General features: G+C 43.7%; 1 protein-coding gene across 2 annotated transcripts in view; it reads left to right on the top strand.

Annotated features, from left to right (window-relative positions):
- Mcu (mitochondrial calcium uniporter) overlaps positions 1-24,661 on the top strand; it is a 168,756-nt gene that overhangs the window by 8,513 nt on the left and 135,582 nt on the right. The window contains exon 1 of one of the 2 annotated variants that reach the window (XM_085842823.1): positions 8,326-8,367. The exons of the other annotated variant lie outside the window; for it this stretch is intronic. Coding sequence (XP_085698949.1) covers positions 8,341-8,367 — 27 coding nt within the window. The 5' untranslated portion in view covers positions 8,326-8,340. Of the gene's footprint in view, positions 1-8,325; positions 8,368-24,661 lie in introns of those variants that run through there. 2 annotated transcript variants of the gene reach the window in all.

The following is a 24,661-nucleotide window of genomic DNA, read 5'->3' as shown; positions in this document are numbered from 1 at the left end:
CATCCTGAGTGAGCCTGGCTCCAGCCTCTGTGATAGTCAAGTGTATCAGACTGTGAGTGTGAAGTGACTTGCAAAGGAGCTGAAAGTTTATTCTGTACAGCAGTGGCCCTTTGCAGGCCAACACCATCGTGGAACGTGTCAGAGATGCCCTGTCGTGTGTGTATATGCGAATGCCTGCGTACAGGTTAAACTGAAGAAACGTGTGTGGTTTCCTTTCTGCTTAAGAGGGACTTACTAGGGACTCTTTCAAGTTGATTTTACAACTGAAGAAGCCGTGGTTTGAAAATACAAAAATCAAACCCTTGCTTCTAAATAGGGTTGCTGAGGACATAAAACAGGAGGGTCACTTGAGCAACTGTACGCTCTTACACAGGTCATGCTGGCTTTGCTGTGAAGGTAGGGAGGGAGGGTGGGGCCAGAGAGGTAGAGAGCAGTAAAGGGCCAGCCAGTTCAGTGGCTCAGGAAGGGATGCTGAACTAGGACATTAGCTAGGGGTAGGAGAGACAGGATAGAGAGTAGGGATCCGAGAGTTTCTGCATTAGACTTGATGGGCTGTGTCTGTTTGCCAAGCTCCTTGCCAGCACCAGGTTGAGGCTAGTTCAATTCAAGGTCCGACTTTATTCCTTAGGCACAAAGATTATTTCTTGATGCCTGAAAGTTCCCTTTTTATATTCTGACTAAATATGCTCCTTTGCGTTCTTTTCTGGGCTTCTATTTTTGTATTAAAATGTGTCGTTGTGCTTTTATTAAGTCACTTTTACATTTCTATATCAAGTCAGACGCCTGCTTCCTCATGTACCTGCCTTCCCCCTCTTCCCCATTGACTTTAGATTTTCTCAGCGATCTGAGAAGGTCCACACAGCACAGAGAGCACTCAGCAAATCTCTGGACAAAGGCTGCGCTGTGTGCTTTATGTCCCTGTCGTAGCTCTGCGCAGTGGCCCTTTGTACTGTGCTCATCAGAGGAGGACGTTAGAGTCATTTTCCTGGACTTAGTTCTTCTTAGCTTTCTGTCTTGTCTTGTATGTATTGATAAAGAGTTCTTTAATGGCCATGGCCTTTGGTTCCCTTAAGGAATTATTGAATATGGTATGATATGAGGTGTTTTGGTTTGTGTGCACACTGAGTGACGTTCAAATAAATAAATGTACCCATCTCCTTAAACATTTATTTTCCCGTTGGGAGAACTTACAAATCGAGCACATGGTTGTCTAATGTCTCTGTGCAGTAGAATGCCATTTCTCCTTAAGGAGGCATTCCTAATCTCGAGGGTCGTTTATTTTCCTATTAAAAATGTACCCATCTTCCTTTCTACACTAGAAACATAATCGCTGGTTCTTCTACTCCCCTCACTGCTTAAGGGGAAAAGAGAAAAATGAAAAAAAAATCTGGAGTTGTTCATTTACAAAGCACAGCTCTCTGATCTTCTAGGGATTGTAATACCAATGTGGGCATCTGTTTCTTTGGTAACTGTGACAGTCTTTCAGGCATTGGGATATCTCTTGGGGTGGGGAGGGTTCTGGTTAGTTGATATTGTTGTTCTTCCTATGGGGTTGCAAACCCCTTCAGCTCCTTCAGTCCTTACCCTAGCTCTTCTATTGGGGAAGAGGAATGGGATAGGGCAGGGGTTTACAGAAGGGAAACCAGGAAGGGGGATATAATTTGAAATGTAAATGAATAAAATGATTAATAAAAAAAAGTCAGTAGTGTGAGTTCTCTTCTTTTTTCCATGAACTTGAGCAAAAACACTTAACCTCTTTGGTCTTAATATTTTGATAGTTTTGTTGTTGTTGGGTTTTTGTTTTTTTGTTTTTTGTTTTTTTGTTTTTTTGGTCAGTTAACTAAGTATGCTCTATCTAGTGAGCTTTAAGAGTGTCTTTTGTTTATTATTTGTGTATGCTTGTCTGTGCATATATGTATGAGTTTGTGATGGGTACACATGGTAGGATTAAGGTGCCATGGTATCTGGTTGTAAAAGATCTCTCTCTCTCTCTCTCTCTCTCTCTCTCTCTCTCTCTCTCTCTCTCTGACTATGGGAATATATGCCACATGTGTATGGTGTCCATGGGGGCCTGGGTGTGAGCCTTCTGATGTGGGCACTGGGAACCCAGCTCAGATCCTGTGCAAGATCTGTATGCAGTGCACACCCCTAACTGCTGAGCCACCTTCCTTGCTCTGTATTTTATTTTTTATAACTCTTACAAGTTACTTTTGTTTCATTTTGTGGCTTCATTACAGTTGAACGTCCAGGTTTTGTCTTCACGATGAGGTCAGGAGTTTGAGGTAATACAAGCAGCCCTCTAGTTCCTCATCAGGACAGTTTCATAGTTTCTTGATATCTTGGTCAACGATTTGCCTTGTATTCATCCCCGTAGGGAGTCATTTATGACTGTAGTTCCATCTTTCTCTTTTGTGGTTGCCATCAGCTTCCTCCTCTTCCTCCTCTTCCTCCTCCTCCTTGTCCACGCTGTTGAAAGAACAGCAGAGGAGGGGCAGATGTATTGGGGAGCCATGGGTTGGAGAGCTGGGAGAAGATACAAGCAGCAAAGTTGGTGTGAAGTGATAGGATCGTATTAGTGAATCATAGCATCCAGGCAGAGTAGCCTGAAACACAATGTTTCTCTTTTCCTTTGTAGTTAGTTACATTGGCTGAAAGTGTAGCAGGAAGACCTTAGTAAGTGGTTAGCTGTTCATGCTATTCATGAGTTAATAGCAGCCATAGCATTGGTGGGCAACTAGCAGCCCATAAAGTCTTCCGGTTCTATGGACAGAGCCGGAGCACAGTGTCAAGAGCCTAGATATTCAATCACTTTAGGATGGATGAGAGTCAGTGAGTTAAACAATCCCAGAGACCATTGTCTAAATCCTTTAGCTCCAGGGTACATGTAGATCATCTCGTTCTCTGCCAGGACATTACAGTGATGGAATGTCTTCGGTTCATGCAACAGCGTATAATCTTGAAGGAGTCTGCATTGTGCTGAAACAGTCAGGGTGGTGTAAAGGCGATGAAGCAGTCCTAGCAGTCTAGAAGGGGTTCTACCACTGCTAGGTGGAGAGCAAGTCCTATCCCCTGCACCACACAGAAAGAAATTGCTGCCTGGCCTGTGGTGGTGGGAGTGGGGCAGTGCTGGATTCTGCAGAAGACAGGAGGGAATGGACTCAAGAGATTCTGCCATCCCCACATTCCCTCCCAACGTGCATTCCAAAGGTGGCAGATATTTTAGGTATTTGTTTAGGTGTTAACCTTCAGAATCTCCAATCTGTCCCCCCCCCCGCCCCCACCATAGCTTCACCTGCTAGCTGCCAAGAATATGGTTATGGCAGGTGGCCAACTGGGGTAAAGAATTCAGATGTTAGGATATGTTAAAGAAGTATATTTAAAGATAGTTTGAATATAGTGGAAGAGTAAAAACCTAATGAGGGCATTAAACTTATCGAAGAGTTTTCTTCTTCTTCTTCTTCTTCTTCTTCTTCTTCTTCTTCTTCTTCTTCTTCTTCTTCTTCTTCTTCTTCATCATCATCATCTCCTCCTCCTCCTCCCCCTCCCCCCTTTTCCTCCTCTTCTCTCACTGTTCTGTAAGGGCTGGTGACAGACGATTCCATATAAAAAGGAGTTTTCTGGTCAGAAGCTATTGTTGAAATTTTTTAAAAACCCAAGTGTATATATTCACCTACCTGATACTTTTATTTTATCTTTAAATCACCAAGAAAGTAAAATCTTAAATAACTTTTCAGATCTGTAGCTCTGACTTATGTCTTAAAACAAAATGGTTTCTAAGTACGGTTGGGGTGGGAAGGCAGAATGTTAGCGTAACACATTACAGGACTTTGGAATATTGATTTATTTAATGGAGAGCTGAGCACTACTCAGTGCTTTCTTTAATTTTAATAGCTCATTCTGCCTTGGTCTGGGATTCAGAATGAATTATAATTCTTAGCATGGCCAAATACCACAAAGTTGGGTGAGCTTGAAATATGTAATGGCTTTCTTTTTAATGATTGCTAGAGCTGCAGCAACAAAGAAGTAGAATGGAAAGGAACTGTAATAGTCTTCTATGGTTTCTTTCTTTCTTTTTTTTTTTTTTGCCTAAAATGAGTATTCTCATAAGATGAACAGCAGCCATGGGCTGAGGCCCTGAGCTATGGGCAAAGGTCACAGCACAGCCAGCACCAGAAAAATCATAGGAGAAGCAGGAAGTACGGACCGGACTGCTAGTGCACCAAGGAACTCACTAGGAAAGACCTGCTGTCATGGGAGGAGTTTCCTAGAGGGGCGGGTCATAAGGAGATTACATCATGCCCAGTGGATTCCCCTAGGAACTCTCCCTCTGTCCTCTTTGCCAGTAACACTCTCTGGGATCTGGCGTTTCCCACCCGATGCATGGTTGTCCTGCATGTGCCCTGCATGTGTGCATCTTCAAAACCTGTGTAGTCTTACAAACATGCTTTAAAACTATTTAGGAATAGTTAAATTAAACCCTTTTTAAAAGGAGGTTTTACACTCTGTGTCTTTCTCCAGTTTATTCTCTTTGCATAACACTTGAAAAATCTTTAGTTGGGGGGTCACCGTGATGACTCAGTGGGTAAGGGTGCTTACCACCAGATCCAGGTCACGTGACTTCAATCCACAGAACCCTCTCGGAGCATGAAGAGAACCAATTCCTGCAGGTTGCCCTCTGACCTCTACCTGCATCCCCCAAATAAAAGTAACACAAAATAAAATTATGCTTAGTTAATACATTATCTAGTTCATTTTTTATTTTATTATTTATTTATTTTATGCGTATGAGCATCTTAGACAAGATGCATGTATGTCTGTGTACCGTGTGCATGTCTGGTACTTGTGGACCCCAGAAGAAAGCATCAGTTCTCCTGGAACAGATGGTTTTGAGCCACCTTGTGGTGCTGGGAATCAAATCCGGGTCCTCTGGAAGATTAGCCAGTGGCATCAATCCAGCCCCAACTCCATTCCTTTTTAAGTGCTCTGTGACATTTCTGTGTCTGATCTGTATAAATGATCATTTCCCAGCTCACTGAGTATTTTTTCACGGATGGCTGTGAGGGGCAGGAATCTATTGTGCCTTTTTTCGAGTTAGATGAGGAATGCTCTTTTGCCTTTCAGACAAGCTGATCTCCTTTTTTGGTATGCAATGTCCTCGTTTGTCATCTTCCTGGGAAAGCCCTTTGTACTTCCCCCAGAGAAGGCGGAGAGGAGTAATGTCTCATCACACAGACGAACACGGCTCGTGCAAGGTGCAGGATAGCATCTGCTCTGACAGCAAGCTCACAGGACACCGGGTTGCTGTGGGAGAGCTTGCTTTTCTCCACGGAAATATGAGGATTCTCCCAGGGCAGACAAGCTGTGGCACGAAACCTGTTGGTGTCAACTTGTTTCTCCATGTTTGGGGTTCTCTGCAGTGCATAGATGCTGCTTTATTTTGTAAAAGAATATAATGCCTTTTATGGTAAAATAAATAAATAAATAAAGAAGCATGTTGTTAAATTGTGGCATAGCTTTCCAGAGCGAGCTGAGGAAACTCACGTTCTAAAAAGGACAAGAAGGACCTCTTTTTGAGATAGTTGATGGCAAATAAATATTTATTTTAATGCTCAGGCTTAGGTACTAGTCCTTGTGGATTATTACTTTATAGTCCTTGTTTTTTTTAAATGTATTTATATTTGGTTTTCTGTGTATTGTCTGTATGTGCACTGCATGTGTGCCCAGTGCCCACAGAGGTCCAGTTCCAGATGGCTGTGCATTACCATCTGGGAGCTGGGATTTGAATCTGGGTTATGGTCCTTGTATTCAGGAGCCGTCTCGGGTAGATTTTTTATCTTCGCACTCTCATGCTTTTGTCTTACGTTTTCAAAATCCAGGCTAACAACGATTTGAGCGTTTCTTTTACAGAACCCACAGTGCAGAGCTCCCTTCGGGTTGCCCCTCCAAATGATTTGCTGTGAAGCACATTAACCAGAAATGCTGAGACAGCAAGGGGAACTCGAGCAAGCGGGATGCTTTCCAGGGGTGGTCGGAAGGCAAGGCCAGCGCAGCCAAAACCAAGGAGAAGTTGCTACTTAGGCGTTCAAGCTGTAGTCTGGCCAGAAATGCCATTAACAATGAGTCGCCGATTGTAATTAAACTGATTGGGACCTGGGCAGTTTGAGCCACCAGATTGTCTGCTAAAAAGATGAACAGTTTTAATGCATCTTAGAATTAAGGGCCAGGATGGGTGGAAATGATGTAAATTCAGTACTCATGTGAAATTCTCACAAAATAAATACATTGAAAAACAAAGAAAGGCCACGAAAGAATATTTGATTGACAAATAACTAATTTAGAATGAAAAGAATTATATTTGCCTTTTGAGGAACTTGCCAGCTCTAGAGGCTCAGCAATGACTGAGCTCAGCTGCCTGTGTGTTTATTCCATGGTCTGAGAATGAGTCCCGAATGGATTGTTGATAAAGAAAGCGGTCTGTCTGTCTGTCTGTCTGTCTGTCACCTGCCTTTTATTTTCAGGGATGATTAGTTGGGAGGAGAATGATGGACAGATGAGAGTTTTGTTTTTCATTGTTACCACTTTTCAGAAAAGCACACATTTTGAAGAATCCAGGTATAGCTATGTGTGTGGGGAGGGGGTCCTGCTATGTACAGATTCCTTTTATTACTGTTCTTGGGTTTTAGTGATCCCCAGTCACAGTCAAGGGCAACTCCCGTCCCAGAGAGTTCTGTGGTTAGGCCAATGGACTGCATCTGTTTTTAAAAACTTTTTTTTCAAGACAGGGTTTCTCTGTATAGCCCTGGCTGTCCTGGAACTCACTCTGTAGACAAGGCTGGCCTCGAACTCAGAAATCCGCCTGCCTCTGCCTCCCAAGTGCTGGGATTTTTAAAAAAACTTTTTTGTTTGTTTGTTTGTTTGTTTGATGTATATGGGTGTTTTGTCTGCTTGTGTGTCTGTGTAACATATGCATGCCTGGTGTTCTGTGGAGGCCAGAGCAGTGTGTTGGATCCCAGGGGACTGGAGTTACAGATGGCTTTAAGTCTCCATGTGAGCACTGAGAATGGAACTCAGGTCTTCTGAAAGAGCAACCTGGCTTGCTCTTAACTGCCAAGCCCTCGCTCCTGTTGTGTTTTTAAGTGTACCAAGATTTTGGAGTGCTAAGGATAACCCCACTGCTCTGTTTCTAGGACCCACTTCCATCAGAAACAGTGATGTGTTCGTGGTTTGTTAGAGCTCTCTGTTTTATCTTTATATTCTGAAGCAGGAAGATAAAGTGGGAGAAAAATAATCTCGGGTCTTCGCAAGAGTTTCTGAAAACCTTCGTTTTCGGGTTGTTTGTGTGTTTATTCCATGGTCTGAGAATGAGTGCCGAGTGGGTCAGATCCCCATTTCTTCCATCTCTGTGAGTTTTTCCGGGTGGCAATTGATGAATTAATACTTTATTTCTCTGAAAGGTTTCTCCCAATCCGTCTGGAGCTCTTCCAAGAGTGCTCTCAGGAGGTCTTTGGAGGCTCCCAGCACTGCAGGCTGAGGCAGCCACACTGGCAGGCGCAGGGCCTTCACCTTTGACGTTGACCTTGCTCTTCTCTGTTCCTTAGGGCTTTCTTTCATGACCATTCCTCAGTGGCTGGCAGGATCCCCACCTCACTCTCCACCTTCCGTGCCAGTGACATCTTAGCTGCTAGAGTGTGGAGCTGGCCTGTGGGATCAAGTAAGTGCCTTTTTTACTATTTGACGTGGTCTCTGCTTACTTGGCAAAGCCACGAAGCGAAAACTTCTTAAGATCAGTTTTTTTTAAAAGGCACTTGCTTGATCTCGGCGGGCCAGCTCTGCTCCAGCCTGCTGCTGAACACCTGCTAGCCACCATGGGGGTGACTGAGCGAGGTGACTGTTACTGGGACATTTTTGCTAGGGTAGACCCAAAGGAAGGTAGAATTAACTCAGCCCACTCATTCACTCTGTGGCATCCCCAAATATATCAGAACTATCAGGTCAACTAGTAATTGCTCTGCCTATCTATCTGCAGGTTTAGTAGTTTACGGGTGACCAAGAGCCGGTAGATTTAAAGCAATTAGGTTGAATAAAAACACAGTCGCTCTTCCTAGAAAGCCAACGACCTTGGCATTTGTCTTGATTACTTGCTTAGTGTGTAGAAGGCATGGTCAGGCTTGAGTTTCTGTGTTGACTGCTGAAGTTTGCTGAAACCTGGTGTGTTACCTTTGCAGGTCATCTTGTAAACGTTGCCTATGTAAATTAACACGTCCCTGCTTTGTCTTGACAACCATGTAAGGGAGAGTGTTTTCCTGCTCTGTCTTTAGGTATTGGTGATGGGACCTGTTCATGCAGGGGAAACTTGACCATTCGCAGGTACGTGAAGATCCTGATTCATGAGCATTATTCCCCTGCAAACAAAACGGTTGTCTTCTTGTGAGCTTGCGATGTAGTTTTACAAAACTCTGTCTTTCCAGTTGTTTTTCCTGCCCCACCGTGACTCTAGGAAGGAGACTGGCAAACTAGAGCCTGCAGCTGCTTAATTTTATAAATAAAGTTTTATCTAAACACAGATTTATTCATTTTCATGTATACCTATCTGTCCTTGTCTAACGACAGAGTTGAGTTGTTACCGTAGAGATGATGGGATCTCATAAAGCTTAAAATACTTATTGTTTGGCTTTTTAGTAAGAAGCTTGTTAACTAACTGTAAAAGAACCAATCTTTAAAGCCGGGTGTGATGGCGCACGCCTTTAATCCCAGCACTTGGAAGGCAGAGGCAGGTGGATTTCTGAGTTTGAGGCTGGCCTGGTCTACAAAGTGAGTTCCAGGACAGCCAGGGCTATACAGAGAAACCCTGTCTCGAAACATGCCCCACCCCCCAAAATAAGAACCAATCTTTAAACACATAAAATTGCTAGAACCCCAACTGATTTCAAAGCTACCAGGGAGCAAACCTAGGAAGCCTATGAAATGAAGAAAGACATGTTAAAGAAAATGTCTGCAGTCCACGTAGTGGTGTGGGTGCTGTATCTGTTGAGGCTGGTACTTTGAGAAAGGGTCTTGTGTAGTTCGGACTGGTCTTGAACATTACCTAGCTGAGGATGATACTCCTGCCTCCCGTGCTAGAATCGCAGGTGTGAGACGTCACACTTGGATTAGTTAGTGCCAGGGATAGAACCTGGGGCTTTGTGTCCCTGACTCTTTATATAGTGGTGTGATTTCTAATACAAGGTTAAAGAAATGAAAACTTGTCATCTAACTTTATCTTTCCTTTCATTTTTCATCCCCTCTCCTCTGTGTGTGCATGTATGTGTGTGTCTCTCTCTCTGTGTCTGTGTGTGTGCATGCCTGTGTATATGTGTGTCTGCATGTGCTTGTGTGTGTTTTGGCATAGGTGTTCATTCAGTGGCGAGGTGTCCTGTTTTAGATTCTCTCAACGTTTTGTAGTATGGAGAGAAAAGCTTTAAGTGGGACAATTGCACAAGCAAGAAGTGAGAATGAAGGATCTCTTGGCTCATACAGAGACTCCATAGTTGATTATAGACTTGAAATCATGAGTACCGAGGGCTGGAGATGGTCAAGGATTGCTGATTGGTCTCAAGTAGTGTAGGGCTGAATGAGGCCCGGTCTCTGCCCTTTGGCCCAGGTTCCTTTCCCTGCGTTTTCTATCATTTTAGTGGCTGTTTTCTTTAGCAACTATCTACTTCTCTCCTCACCTCCCCCCTCCCCACATCGTGTAAACAAGGACTCCATGACTTTAAACTGCTAAGACATGGCTTTTGGAATGTTAGCTTCACTTGGAGATTTGATTTATTATTGCTTAAAGATAAGAAGGTTGCTTCTTGATGAATTATCAGATGCCTATAGTGTAAAGTCAGAGAGGTTAGAATAGATAGAATGGAAAAGAGTGGTTTATTCATAAGGTACAAACCCCAACATTTGCATAGGTAGAATGCATCCCATGTTTGTCTGTGTATCTAAGTTTATAGATAGGAAATGTGCATGCATGTATGTGTACGCACATGAGTGTATGTATCTAAAGCTTTTAAAGTGTAACCTGAAAGACGTTCTGCAGGTACATTACAATGTGTAGATTATTTTTCAAATGTACATTTAAGTTTTTTCTAGCACTTTTAGATTTTTAGACCAATCTAAATTCCTATGTATTTCCTCAATTCCTTATGCTTTCTCTTTCTTCCATTTTCCTTTTCTTATCTACGGTGAATGAGTTATGGCTCATTTACTGTAATTAATGAAGTACTAAACTCAATACTTTATTCAGATTCCCTACTTCCCCCCCTTTTTATGTCCTATCATTAAGGGCATGCATGGACATGCTAGGAAGCTGCTAAAAATACCCTAAATTAAACGGCCTCCGAGGACCAGGTGGGCAAGCTGGCAATATGTTCCTCCTACTGAAAGCTCCTCAGAAGTTCCGCCTTCCACAGCCCTCCGCTCTGCCCACCAGGCTGCCGAAGGGAGTTAGCACCTTCTCCTCCGTCATTATTCATGTTACTTCAAAGGCCGTGAACTATTTCTCCCTTAAAAGCTTTTTAGTGGCTGACGTAAGCCGAGCACACTTGTGCCCTATGCTGTAGCAGTTCCGCCTCGGATTCCAGTCCCACTGCAGATTTATGCACAACAGAATTGGGTGCACAGAGTCACCAAAGCAGATGCACAAAAATGTTCATGCCAAATGAAAGGCCACACAGGAAGTCTCCATGTGCCGATCAATAGTAGCATGCATAAATGAGCTGTGAAATAAATGCCTAGGAATATTGGATAGTGGTCGGAATGAGAAAACTGGAGCTTTGGGTGAGAAAATTTGTCATCTTAGGAATATACTGTTGGGTGAAAGGAACCACACACCGATACTCTACAGTCTCCTTGGCATCAGTTTCAAAAGTTGGCAAACTAATCCATGTGTCAGAACTTAGAAGATTGGTTACCCCCTGAGGGTTTGGAGACGTGTTTCTATGACTGTGGAGGAGTCCAGGATGCTATAGTGTTCTGTGTCTCCGGTGGGTCCTGGCTCCACAGGTGTGCTTCACCCTATGACAGACAGTGAAGGTTATAGACTTCGCACGTGCATGGAGTTCGTCAAGGAAATAAATGTACAGAGTTTAAAAAGTATTCTAACAGCACCACCGAGTTTCCCTGCAGATGTTTAGGGCTCTACGGAGAACAAGTTGAATGGATTAACCTTACGGCTTAGAATAAACGGGGCTGGATCCTAGGGCTATGGCGGGTACATCTGGATTGGCGGAGCTGATGCGGTCCTGTTTGTATTAGAAGACAAGGTGATGTTAGCAGCCTTTGTCTTCTTTCCTGACTGTCCCAGGTCTGGGGATCCCTCGGAGGAGAGCATCTTTTCCTCTTGATCTGAGCTACGTGGAGCCAACACGCCCCAGTGCTCAGCTCACGCTCTATGCTAAAGCTCATAAATTAAGTTATAACCTGGGTCTGTCAGTGTGTTCACGCGGTGGTGTGCTGTCTTTCCCACTGACTGCCCTGGTTAGATCCGTGGATGAGTCCTGTGTATACCAGCACCCCATCTTGTTTAGATTCTCATCCCGCAGCTGGACCTGGACCGTTCAGGTCCCGACCTCCGTGTTTCCTCTGTAATTAGTCCATTTTATGGCTTCCCACAAATTGGCTTTCTTAAAGCTTGAGTGGTGGTCCTGGGGTAGATTACTTTACGTTCCTTGACATGCACGTGGCCCTGGGTTCTATCTCTAGCACCACAGATATAAGTAAGTAAATGAAGCCATTGAACCTGACTTTCTTATTTCCCCACACAAAACCTTGGTTTGCTACTACCTATAAAATTTAATGCAAATCCTGCTTAGTCTGAAATTCATGGCCATCTATAATTGAATTCCAATTCATTTTCATCTTTAATGATAATAGTTTTATTTTGATAAGTAGTGACTATTAGTAACTTTTATAGTAATATTTTTAATACCATATTCTTATTCTCGAGAGACCTTTGACGTAGGCACTGGATTGCCATTTCTGGGAAAATGGACGGGAGGTGTCTAATAACTTGTCCAGGCTAGGGAATGAATGGCAGAATTAATTAGGAGCTCAAATATGTGTTCACAGATCTCCCAGTTGTAATATCTATCTTCCTGTGTCCTGCCTCCTACCTTAAAAACGACATTATGGCGTTGCCTAGGTCAGCTGCAAACTAGCTATTCTCTCCCTCAGTCGGGGTTATATGTGCGTTGCACTCGGCTTGCCCCATGTTTTGAAGCCTTGAATAGAGTACTTCCTATAGTGTAACTGTACCCCACAATCTCTTAGCCCTTTCTCTTTGCAGGGCCACTGCCCACTTCCTCTCTTTTCTCTGACCAGCCCACTTTTCATTCTTTAAAACAAGGCTCAAGTCCAAGATGGCAATAGTTGCTCCCTTTAATCTCTATCTTTCAGAATGTTCGTCATATTAATTAGTATTCACAAATTACTTCTTGTCTATTAATACAAGCATATTAGATACTCATGTTAATATGGCATATTAACTACACATATATTAATACTTGTATATTCACATTATTATATATGATTCTCAAATCTTTTGCACTTTCTTGTTTGGAGTCTTTTGTTGTTTCAATTGTTTGTTTTGGGTTTATTAAGAAAAGATTTTAATTTAGATTTAAACATGGAGAGAGGCAATTCGGAAAAAAAAATAGGTAATACAGAGCCAAGCGTGGGCCTGGGCTTCTTAAGAGAAGGGATTTCTTTTTTTTTTTATGTTGGGATCCAACCCCAGCCTTGCACATGCAGCAAACACTCTACCACACAGCCTCACACCCACCCCTGTGTCTTATTATGTGAACAATTTAACTAGACTTTAGGTCGTGATCTCTAGGAAAGGCCTTGGCTTTATAAAGAAGTTGGTTTTTTTTGTTGTTTGTTTGTTTGTTTTGTTTTTTTGGTATCTTCTGCAGGACCTCGTGGTATAATAGCTGATCAATAAGTGAATGTGTTGTTCAGTTTTTAAATGATAAGGAAACCCTGTGTGGCTAAAGAGGGTTTTGCTCCGAGGGGCATCTGAGTTAGTAAGTTACGACAGTCAGGGCTTGGATTGACAGGTGTCTTTATTGGAAGGCATATTTCTGGATGTCCCTGTGAGGGTATGTCTAGAGGTGACTGTCCTGCGGGACATCTGTTAAGAGACAAGGGCCTGACAGGCATGTGGGCAGCAGTATCTTATGAGTTGTGAGTTGAGTTAAGGAAGAAAGAAGCCGTTAGCACAGCCAGACTCTCTGGGTCACCACGAGGTAAGCAACCTCCACTGCCACTCACCTTGCTGCTCTGACATCCTGATCCCCTTGTGCCAGGCTCGTGGTGATGGAGAGCCCATGAACCATGAACCGAACCTCTGGAAGCTGAGTTTAGAGGAAATCATAACTCTTTTACAGTTTGTCTCAGATATTTGTCACCGTGACAGAAGTCAGACCAACACCACTGCATCTAAGACTTGTTTTGTTTGAGCTCGCTGAACTAATTTGACTTGTGGGTCTTATTTTAGAACTGGGAAGGAGATGCTGAGGTTAGAATGCGGAATTTTGTTTTTTAAAATTATTTAAAATTTTATTTTATGTGTATGAGTTCTTTGGTTCTGTCTGTATGTCTATGCACCATGTGCTTGCCTGGTACCCACACAGAGGTCAGAAGAGAATGTCAGGTCTCCTGGGACTGGAGTCAGAGATGATTGTGAGCCACACCATGTGGTTTCTGGGAATGGGACCTGGGTTACCTGGAAGAGCAGCCAGTGTGTTAACTGCTGAGCCACCTCTCCAGTCCTGGTATTTGTTTTTTTGAGGTAGGTTCTCAATATGGTACTCAGGCTAGCTGTGAACTCCTGGGCTCAATCTTCCTGCCCTAGTCTCCCTAGAGGCTGGGGTTACAGGCCAAGGCTGTTGTACCTGGCTAGCAATAGCTGTGGATGATTTGTGGATGTGAAACCTGGTCCTGATTCAGAACCAAGCAACTCTTCAGATGCTGAGGTTAGCTTCCTCTTACTCTCGTTCCACTGGCACCGTGGGTGAGGCTACCGAATCATCCCACCCAGGTTGTATTAACAGCTACCAACTTAGTCACCCGACTTTGTCCCTTTTTCCTGATGGTCAGAACTCAGAGTGGCAATGCCCGGCAAAAAATTCTTCCTGATCTTCCTGTATCTTCCGGTCTTAGTCATAGTAGAAGGCCAAGGTGGCCTAGAGGTGGTCATGAGAAGCCAGCTTCCCAGGGAGAGCCTCTGACTTGCAGCTTTTGGTTCCTGGCCTGATATAACTCCTCCCACACTGGCTAACTGAAGTTATAGAGCGTGTGACAGTCTGCTCTCCAGCGCCACTGCTGAACATTTGGCTCCGGTCCGACTCCATCTGCTGCCTTGCTTGCTCTGGCCCACTCTGTTCCTGCAATACTGACCCCCTTTTTTTCCTTAAAAAAATGTTAGCCATGCACCTGCCTCCCGGTTCTTTCTGTTGACACTTTTGTTCGATTGGAATGTTGACTTAGGTCTTGAGCGTCCATATAAGAAGTCGGATGTGTATGGCAGGATCCTGTAGTCACCAGTGCTGGGAGGCAGAGACAGGAAGATCCCCCAACTCCCAGCTTAGCCAGGTTTGCCGAATCTGTGAGCCTCAGGTTCAGTGACAGATGGTCTCAGAAAATAAGGCAGAGAATGATAGAGGATGATATTCTATGTTGACCTGGCTCCAAACACATGTAGACACATGTGCACATACATGAACATGTACACATGTACATTCACAGAGACACATAAATATTAGAATACTATGTCTTCTCATAACTAGTTGCTGCTGCCTTATTTTTAATTTTTTTCTTATTGATTGGGATCCCTCCCCCAACACACACAGCCTACACACACACATGCACACAGATAGCAATGCATGTGTGGGAGACTGAGGAAAACATTTGGGGGTCAGGCTTCTCCTTCCACCTTGTGGATTTCAGAGGCAGGTCTCAGGTGGCTGGATTTAGTGATACAAACTTTCTCTTCTCTCACTGAGCCTTCCCAGCAGCCCCATTTTCCTCCTATTTCTATTTCATTAAGAAGTTAAGCTTCCCCCTGGCTTGGGCTAGGGGTAGTCAATGTTCTGACGGTTATTTGCACTGCCGAAATTTCTTCACCTGCCCTTCCCCTCCTCCCATCCTTCTTTGTCCCATTTTTACTTGTGTGGGACTTAGCCTCAGGACCTCCGGCTTGCAGGCTAATGCTCTGCCCTGGCTACATCTCAGCCTGGTCTGCGTGCCTTTTAGGAGAGCCGTTACTTTCTCCAGCAACATTTTAACTAAGATTTTCATTCTTTCTTTCCTCAAAGCATTTATTGCACACTGAAAGAAAAAGTTTTTTCTTTATCAAAGCTTAATTTTCTGTTCTGTTACAATTGTCTTCAGAAAGTATCATCTTCTAGAAGTTGCTGCTGGGTCTCCTCCTCCCCACGTTCCCCTCTCCTTCTTCTTCTGCTCTCCATCCCTCAACTAGGCTATTACAAGTTTCCAGGTCTACATTCTCAGAGAGAGCAAAGGGTGAACTTAGATCCCCGTGCCTGTGTTTGATACCATGAATCAGACAAGCTTATTAAACAGGCAACTGGCCTCATTTACGAAGATGAGAGCTTAAGCTATTCCTGTAGTGCCTCGGTGGCCACTTCTCTGGTGTGTGTTTGGTGAAGGTCCTACTCCCTGCTAGCATCCCAGCATGGGTATCCAGGGTAACATCTACCTGGATGTACCAGAGGACAAATGGCTGACCTTTCACCATCATTGAGAAGTATGCTACCCACCAACAAAATCTCACTGAAAGCAAGTCTCCAGCTAAGAGTTGTGCTTCCTTCCACCTCGTGTGCTTGCCCGCTCTCTCTTTAGATGGTCTGTGTTCTCTTTTTTGTCTGTACTGGATTCTGTATCCCGTGCTGTGGCCTTGTATGTGGACTTTTGTTTTTATTTCATTGACCGGTTTTTAAAAGCAAGTCTCTGGTTGAGTCTTTCTAATATTACCTACATACACGCATTCTAAAAAATGAAAATACAGTGTATAAATGTACCTTCAGGCTATGAGCATAAAATGCATATGAGACAAATAAATTTTGTGCTTAGAGTTGAGTCTCATCCTTAAGACATTTCATTGTACACAAGCAAAACCATGAAATATTCAGATTTTTATTCTCCAACATTTCAGATAAGTAATCCTCAGCCTATATTGCCCACTTTGATCAGTGAATTCCCTTCTGTTGCACATACATTTCCAGTCTTTTGCTGATTATTGCTTTGCTAAGGTGATAATCCTGTGGGTTCATCTTGGCTCACAGTGAATTTTAGGATGTGTGCCTAAACATGGGAGTTAGGAGGGTTACTCCATCCTTACATCTTTGTCAACTTGTGCTACCAAACATTTGGATCTATGACTTATGATGTGAAAAAAGCATATCAATGTAAGTTAAATTTGTACTTTTTCCATGAGCCACTGCTGCTTCCCCCCCCTCCTCCTGTTCTGGGGATAACCCCAGGACCTCTCTCCCACCAGGCAGGCATTCCCCCGTGAGTTACACCAGCCTTATAGTGTGGTTTCTTAGCAAGCCGATCCCGTAAGAACTTTGTTTCCCATCTTTGCCACTCTGAACACTGTGGTATGCACTTGGCCCATTTCTTTACATATGTTTTCTAATGATGTAACTAGGATACACACACACACACACACACACACATACACACACACATCACTAAAGAATTTTTCTAAGGATCTCTTCTGGTTCATTTAAGGCCAGAAAATAATTGCGCAGGCTTTCTATAGTTATAGGATTTGCAATCTTTGTTTGTTTGTTTGAATTGACGCAGGATTTCATGGTAGGCTCAGCTAGCTTTAAATTTGTTGTGCAGTTGAGAATGACCTTGAACTTCTGGTCCTCCTGCCTCCACCTCCCAAATGCTGATACTTTGATACTTTGAAGGTGAGCCACCAGGCCTGGTTTATGTAGAACTTGGGAATTGAACCTAAGGCCTCATGGATCTTGGGCAGGGTCTTTACCAATCAAGATACACCTCCAGCCCAGACTTGCTGTACTTTTAAAACGATTCTATCTAAAACATTCTATCATAAAGTGGACCACATTTTGTTTTCAGCACGACTGTGTGATTTTAGCATAGAATTTCATCGGGGACCTTAGTTTAAATACTTGGAACCAGTGCAAGATTTTAATAGATTAGAAGATAAATGGCATTGGGAAATTTTAAAATTGAGTTTGTAGCTAGGGTTTGAGGAATAAAGGCCATTTTGGTAATGGATTTTTATGTTTAAATTGGATATTTGCTTGGTTGCAAGAGGATTAATTATAAGGATCTTCTCCTCTTGTAGTCTCTCAGCTTGAACAGATAAATATAGAGCAGCAGTGTTTGGAGAGGGAACTGTGTAGAAAATGTGTGGGTAGCTGTTGTAGTTTTGCACAGAAGATAACATCTAGAATAAAGCACAGATGAAAATACTCATTGAGGATTAGTGTTCTTAGAGCATCATCGCATCCAGCCTTCTCCAGGCCTAGCTTGCGGAGCCATTCAGAATCCAGCTCATAGGCATGGCGGATGATAGACTCTCCGAGCTCAGCGCCCTTTTCCTTAACAGCCATCTCTCCACACTTGCCACATCCTTCCCCATCCTTCGGAAGTCACGCATCTCTCTCTCTCCACACCCCGACTGCAGACTGTCTTCTCAATCGTCTGCAGATGTGTCATCTTGTTTGTAAACCCTGTGTGACTTCTCTGGCCCAGGTTAGTCCTAATTTTTAGCTTTTGACTCTCATAACACTGATGACGTTGAATTTCTTTCAGCTGGGTCATGGGTCTGTGTCTGCATAGTAAAACACTGTCCTAAGTACTGGGTTAATGGAGATGAGCGGTGCACACAGTACCCCTGGCTTCACAGTCAGCCAGCAAATGCAATAAGTGATAAAGAAGCACCTCATCGTTGAACTGTGTGAAAAAAAAGGTGCGAGGGATGAACCAGAGTTTGTAGTTGCAAACGGCAGGATCTGCTTACAGTAAACAGGAAAAAGTGATCTAAAAAGTGTGTTCTGGAGTTCACCGACAGCTGAGAATCAGTCTTGGGATATGCTCAGTCAGGATCGACGCCAGCGTTCTGCCACTGGACTAAAGTCACTGCAGACCCCACTGCTCTGCGTTCGCACGGGGAACAAGTGTTGGCCCTGCCTTGTCATTACTAAGTGCCACTTGAACCACGAGGACTTCTGCCGCTTTTGCTTTGGAAGGAGAGCTGGTCCCACTCTGGTCAGCATGGATTCCATGGGACCACCTCCGTGCTGGCATCTGCTTCCTAGTCAGAATACCAGAGCGGCAGAACATGGCCACATAGCTGCCACCCTGTTTGCAAAGAGAGGCTGGGAAAGTCAGCCTTCGATTTCTATCACGGGAGGCAGGCTTTAGAAGATGAGAATTCCTCCCTCCCCCGAAAAAGAGTGTTTAAAAGTCCTGAGTGGTTAAAAACCATGGGGAATTTGGAAGAGTAATTAGAAGATCAGTTTAGAGTTGAGTAGTTACAGAAGGGCTTACCATCCTTGCGAGGACACAGGTAAAGCATATTCCTGCTGAGAGACAAATGAAAAGCCCCTGCCTACAATGGGGTGACCGAAGGCCATCTCAGTGTTATATGGGCTTCCAGTTGAAGGAAGATGTGGTTATGGGTAAGAAGAGGAAGTGTGTGGTGAAGTAACTGAGAGAGACGTTTTTGAACTAAGTCTGAGGTTACTGCTCTTACCCCCTTTCCTCCTCTGAGGTGTCCTGGGCGGGGGGAGGTGCTGTCATTGTGAGTACAGGAAAGACACACCTGTATAACTGAAACGCTGTGGGCTCTGAGATGCCATGGGGTGACTAATGTCATCTGCGCATGGTTCAGGAGACTGGCATGAGGATCTAGCAAAGACAGGAGATATTAGGAAGACAGTGTCTGGTCAGGAGAATGAGGAGATGGGAGAAAGGGATGAGGGGGATGTCAGTGTCCCATCCTGGTGGGCCTTGAGACAATGACTTCTTGATTCTTTGTACCTTGGTGGACCCGAGGATCGTGGTTACAGTTGCTTACAGTATGCCAGGTCTCCCGATGGCTCCAGTGTAGGTACAGCCTGCCGTCTCAAAGGTGAGCTGGTAGTCTTCCATTTGCACAATGACCTGGGTGTGATGACACATGCCTTTGTTGCAGCACTGGGGAAGTGGAGGCAGAAGGAGAGAGTTCGAGCCTAGCCTGGAGATATACCTCTGAGACAGATCACGTACAGGGCATCATGCTGTGGTTTGATTCCCCAGCATCACCACCAAGGACAAAAGAATAATTGCATTATATAGTTAAGTGATTTAAAAAAAATCCATGCCTTTTGGTCTTTTTATAAAAGAAATCAGTCCTACAAGTTCACAGTGTGTGTGTGTGTGTGTGTGTGTGTGTGTGTGTGTGTGTGTGTGTGCATACCTGCCTTGGTGTATATGTGGAGTTCATAAGACACCTGTGGGAGTTCGTTCTCTCCTACCACCATATGGGGCCCATCTTGTCAGGCTTGTCTTGGTGACAAGCGCCTATAATTGCTGAGCTACTACGCCAACCAAAATTTGCCTTTGGAAGGCAGAATCTCAACACTGAACAAAGTCAACCCTGCTTCCTGCTAAGTCTTTCCCATTTGTAAAACTTGGCCCCCTATAAGGGGAGCACAATCCAGATTTATCTAGTACTCTCCTACCTCAGAATGGCATGTGGGCTTTAGATGAGCTAACAGAAGCAAGCGTGGGAGGTTGTACTCCGTTAATCAGCCTTCACACCACTGCTGTTCTGAGTGAGCGGATCCTTGATTGGAAACCTCTCCCATATAATTCGTAGCCGCATCCCTGGTCCCTACCCAGCAGGCTCAGGTAGCATACTCCTCTCAGCTGTGGCTTTGGGCACTGCCGGATACCATTTCTGTTTGAGAACCATCTCTCGATTTCCCTTTGCCTGTCTTTTAAAACTTATTTGTGGTTTTAGTGCCTGGTGGCCATACCCTGAGAAAGCTATTTTTGTTTTGGTAACAGGTCTTACTGAGTGCTCAGGCTGGCCTTGAACTCTGGGATGAAGCGTCTTGCAATCTCAGCCTCTTAGATAGTCAGGACTGTAGGTCATACTCTTCTCTAGGAAACTGGGAAGTTTAAAAATGAGAAGACAAAACTCTATCCACATTCTGTGCATACCGTTTAGATTTTTTTTATCTGGCACTGCTTTTGTAATATCAAATAAGAGAATGTATCACCCATGCTCACTATGGGTGATATTGTGGGTACAGTGGCTTATTCTGGAACAATATTGAGCCTTCTCTCCATCATGCCGTAGCAGGATGGTTTTACCCTTCCCTCAAGTGTGATCTCTGACTAGATAAGCCAGTTACCCAGAGGTTGACGGACACAGGGTCATAGAAAGGAGCACCAACATACCTAAGTGCACTCTGCACAGGCAGGGTCAGTATTCTTTCACAGACGTCGGTGTTGCTTTTGTGAGAACCGAATCTTACAAGCTGCAGCTGTGCATGGCACACTGACCAACCTCATACGCAATAATGGGTCCATAACATTATAGTGACTTTGAGTTCATTAATAACTTAGTTTGGGTTTGATGTTTTCACAAGGATGGACTTGCTTGATAATGCATTTCTTGGAATCTCTTCCATCTTTAAGCAGGGCATGACTCTTGGAGGTTTTATTTATTTGTTATTTTAGTACTTTGAGACAGGAGTTTGCTGTATAACCCAGACTGGCCTAAGCCCACTGTACGTAGCCTGGAGTGTCTCCACCATGGCAAGTGGTGGGATCCCAGGTGTCTGCTACTGTGTAGCGTACATTTGTTTCTTGTTGTGACTTTTAGTTGAAAAAGTTAGGGAGCTTTGTGCAAGCTGATGCTGTCCGTTCCATCCTTGCCAGTGACTGAGTGAGCAGCCCAGGTTGAAGTGAGTCGCACTTGGAGTTCCCTTCTGGGAACTGATGTTGCTTCTGCAATGGGCATGTGTTCTGAGCCGGCCCAGTCATCCTGAAGGAAAGGCTTTTGATTAGGTCCTCTCTCATCTTCTTGATCCTCATTTCCTCCCTGTGGAATGTGGCTCTTCATTCTTCTGCCTCATGAGTAACAGAGAAACAAACAGGTGTTGTTAAACCTGGGTGTAACCTGGGAGCGGAACTTCGAGATTCACCAGCCTCGAAGCCAACCCCTTGTGATCTCACGGCACGTTTCTGGCGCTTTTGAGCTGTTGTTCTAGCTGTAGCTCGAGATAGCACCTGATCAGACCGGACACCGGAGGTGTGCTGCTCTGGAACAAATGCTGCTGCGCACTTTCTTTTTCTTTCTTTCTTTCTTTTTCTTTTCTTTTCTTTCTTTTTTTTTTTATTATTTTAGCTGCACACTTTCTACATTCAGAATCTGGATGAAAATCGGCTGGACTCGGAACGAGTTACTTCAAGACTCACAAAACAGCCAGCTTCATTTAAACTCAATCCCTAGTATTTGCAGTGTGTGCCACTTTAAGAATTATCAACACTCTGTGTGTAAACTCCCTTTTATTATTGAGGTTCTGTGTAGTGAGGCTTGTCCTTATCTGTGGACCCTTCTATCTCCATCCTGGAAGCACTGCCTTCTATATTCAAATGGAAGGGTTTTTCCTCCGCATAGGCCAGTGGATAGAGGACGAAAGGGGACAATCTGTCTCCTCTCCTCTCTAACAGCAGCTTTACGGAGAGCTAATTCACGTAGGGTGATGCTTGCCCGTGTAAAGTATAATAACTCAGTGGTTTTAAAGACACACAGGTTCTCTAGTAGCACCATTTTTTTTTTTAATTCTAGAAAACTTCCAATGGTCAATATCCAGTATCACTTATACCTAAGTCCCTGGCAAAACCCCATTTTTCTTATGTTTTAATTTAAAATTTTTATTTTATCTATGTATATGTGCATGTGTGCGTTCGTGTGTGTGTGTGTGTGTGTGTGTGTGTGTGTGTGTGTTGGTGCTGAGTGAGGAGGTCAAGAGAGAGCATCAGATCTTTTGGGGCTAGAGTTGCAGGTTCTTTGTGAGCTGTTCCTCTGGAATAGCAGTATTTGTTTGTAACCACTGCGCCATCTCTCCAGCCCATTCCCCCCCCCCTTTTTTTTGTGAATCTCCTTCTCTGAATACTTCCTTGAGGAGACTCATTCAGTACCTGGCTTTTTGTGACTGGTCTCTTTCACTTAACCTTGCTTTTAGAACTTATTTATGTTTTAAAAGAGTGCTTTAACCCTTCCTTCTCACTTATTAGCATGTCATCATGTGAATATGCATAGTTTGTTTGTGTATTCATTTCTGGATGCCCACTTGGGTGTTTTCCATGATATGAAGTGTTGTTGAGCACACATGTGCGGCTCTTTTGTAGGTGTGTGTTTTCATCTCTCTAGGAGTGGAATTGCTGAGTCACAGGATTGCTCTGTGCAAAGCTTTGTGAAACACTTCCAAACTGTTTCCCAAAGAGTTTGGGCCATTTAAAACATTCTCCCAGTACCATATAGGGTCCAGTGCTTACTCCTGTTTTTGTTTTAGCCTTCCTGAAAAATATGAAGTGCTCGCTCCCTGGCTTCTCTCATCCGATTGTTTGTTTCATGTTGGGGGTTGAATCCAGGCCTTTTTTTTTTTTGATCTTTCCAGACAGGGTTTCTCTCTATAGCCCTGGCTGTCCTGGGACTGGATCTGTAGACCAGGCTGACCTCGAACTCACAGATCTGCCTGCCTCTGCCTCCCAAGTGCTGGGACTAAAGGTGTGTGCCACCAGCTACTAGTGCCTGGCTGAATCCAGGTCTTCGTACTTATCAGTGAGCATCTCCTCCCCCACTTAGCTGCTCTCTCGGATCCTCACTGTGAGTTTGATTTGCACTTTCTTAATGACTACGTTGAATGCATTTTCATGTGCTTATAGCTATTTTAAGTTAGTAAAAATACATGTTTAAAATGTAGCCTGTTGTTTTTAAAAAAAGTATTTTTGGAGACTTACTTATTTTTAGTTTATCTGTATGGCTACTTTGGTGTGTGTACAATGGGTATGCATTTCCAACAGAGGCCAGAAGGTGGACTGAGAACCCTGACATTGAGTTACAAATGATTGTTAGCTCCTGTGGGGTTGATGGAGATTGAACCTGGGTCCTCTGGAAGAACAGTCAGTGCTTTTAACTGCTGAACCATCTCTCTAGCCCCCCAAATTAGTCCATTTTTAAATTGGATTACTTTGCATTGTTGGGTTACAAGAGTAAGGCTATCTTTCTAAAATCCTTTACTTCATTATGAATTAATTAAATTAATTAATCCGTTAATTTATTTGATCCAGTAACTTACAGCATCCTTTTTCAAAGAAGGCACTGATGTCCTTTTCAGTGTCATTCAGAGCTTTGGATGCTGCTACCAAGAGAGTGTCATGATTAAAGCAATTGAAATGGGGATTGTTGATGTGCAAAGACAGACAAGTGGAAGAAACTAAAAAGCTTTGGTAATATAGAGCAGGCAGGTTAAGACCTGGTGAATTGAATTTTAACCCGTAGAGTTCCCATGAGTCTGAGCAGGTTTGAGCACTGACTTTATCCAACAACTGATGCTGGTTTCTGGCATACTCCTTAAGCACATCACCTTATCAGGAACACACAAAACACATCTCTCTAGTATTGCAAGCTCTCATATGTGCAGCTTTGACTGTGTGCCTGTTTTCCCTTCCCTCGTTAGGAATGTGGATATTTAAAGAGCTCATAACTAGTTTAACTAGATCGAGGTAGCGATTTATATCTCTAGCATATACTTCATCCCCTGCCATAGCAAATGTAGACTATTGGTTAGCTTGATTAAATTAGGGGAGAGAGCATCTTTGAGATCAAAATAACCATCTGGAGTGCCTTCTCTACACTCAGTGGCCTTAATCTGGGTGTAATCTTTCAGTAAGAGCTTTTGTGCTCATTAATACAAAACGGAGAAAGTATAAGCCAATGGGCTGTAAGGAGAGTGGCAGGGCAGGCAGGGAGAGCTGGGAGGGCACAGGCTATGGCACCAGACTCTTTCAAATCCTAACTCTGCTCTGAGTGACACTGGCAACCCATGTTCATGTATGTGCAGTGTCTTCTCACATGTAAAGGAGAGGCCACATGTAAAGTCTTGTTCCTGTAAGGCTGTGATGGTAACGTGAGGGAGGCAGTGTATGAGGAGCCTCTGGGCTGGTACTTGGCACACACAGGCTTGTGTGGAATCATACTTGATGCTACCATCTTTTAAAAATGTTTCATAGCCGGGCGTGGTGGCGCACGCCTTTAATCCCAGCACTCGGGAGGCAGAGGCAGTCGGATTTCTGAGTTCGAGGCCAGCCTGGTCTACAAAGTGAGCTCCAGGACAGCCAGGGCTACACAGAGAAACCCTGTCTCGAAAAACAAAACAAAACAAAAAAAAAATGTTTCACAATGATGTATTTTTAGGGAAGAGTCAGAAAATCTTATATTGTTTAAATTGGATCATGCCAATCTCAACCAGCCTTTCTGGTAATTTAATTTTATAAAATGTACATAAAGCAAGTCAGATTTTCTTCTTTGAAGGATTTTTTTTATTATGATAAAATGTGCTTA

This window comes from Mus caroli, unplaced genomic scaffold, assembly GCF_978045245.1.
Source record: "Mus caroli unplaced genomic scaffold, Mus_caroli_1 scaffold_9, whole genome shotgun sequence".
NCBI lineage: Eukaryota > Metazoa > Chordata > Mammalia > Rodentia > Muridae > Mus > Mus caroli.
The sequence above is the reverse complement of the archived record's forward strand: the minus strand, read 5'-3'. Positions and strand labels throughout refer to the sequence as shown.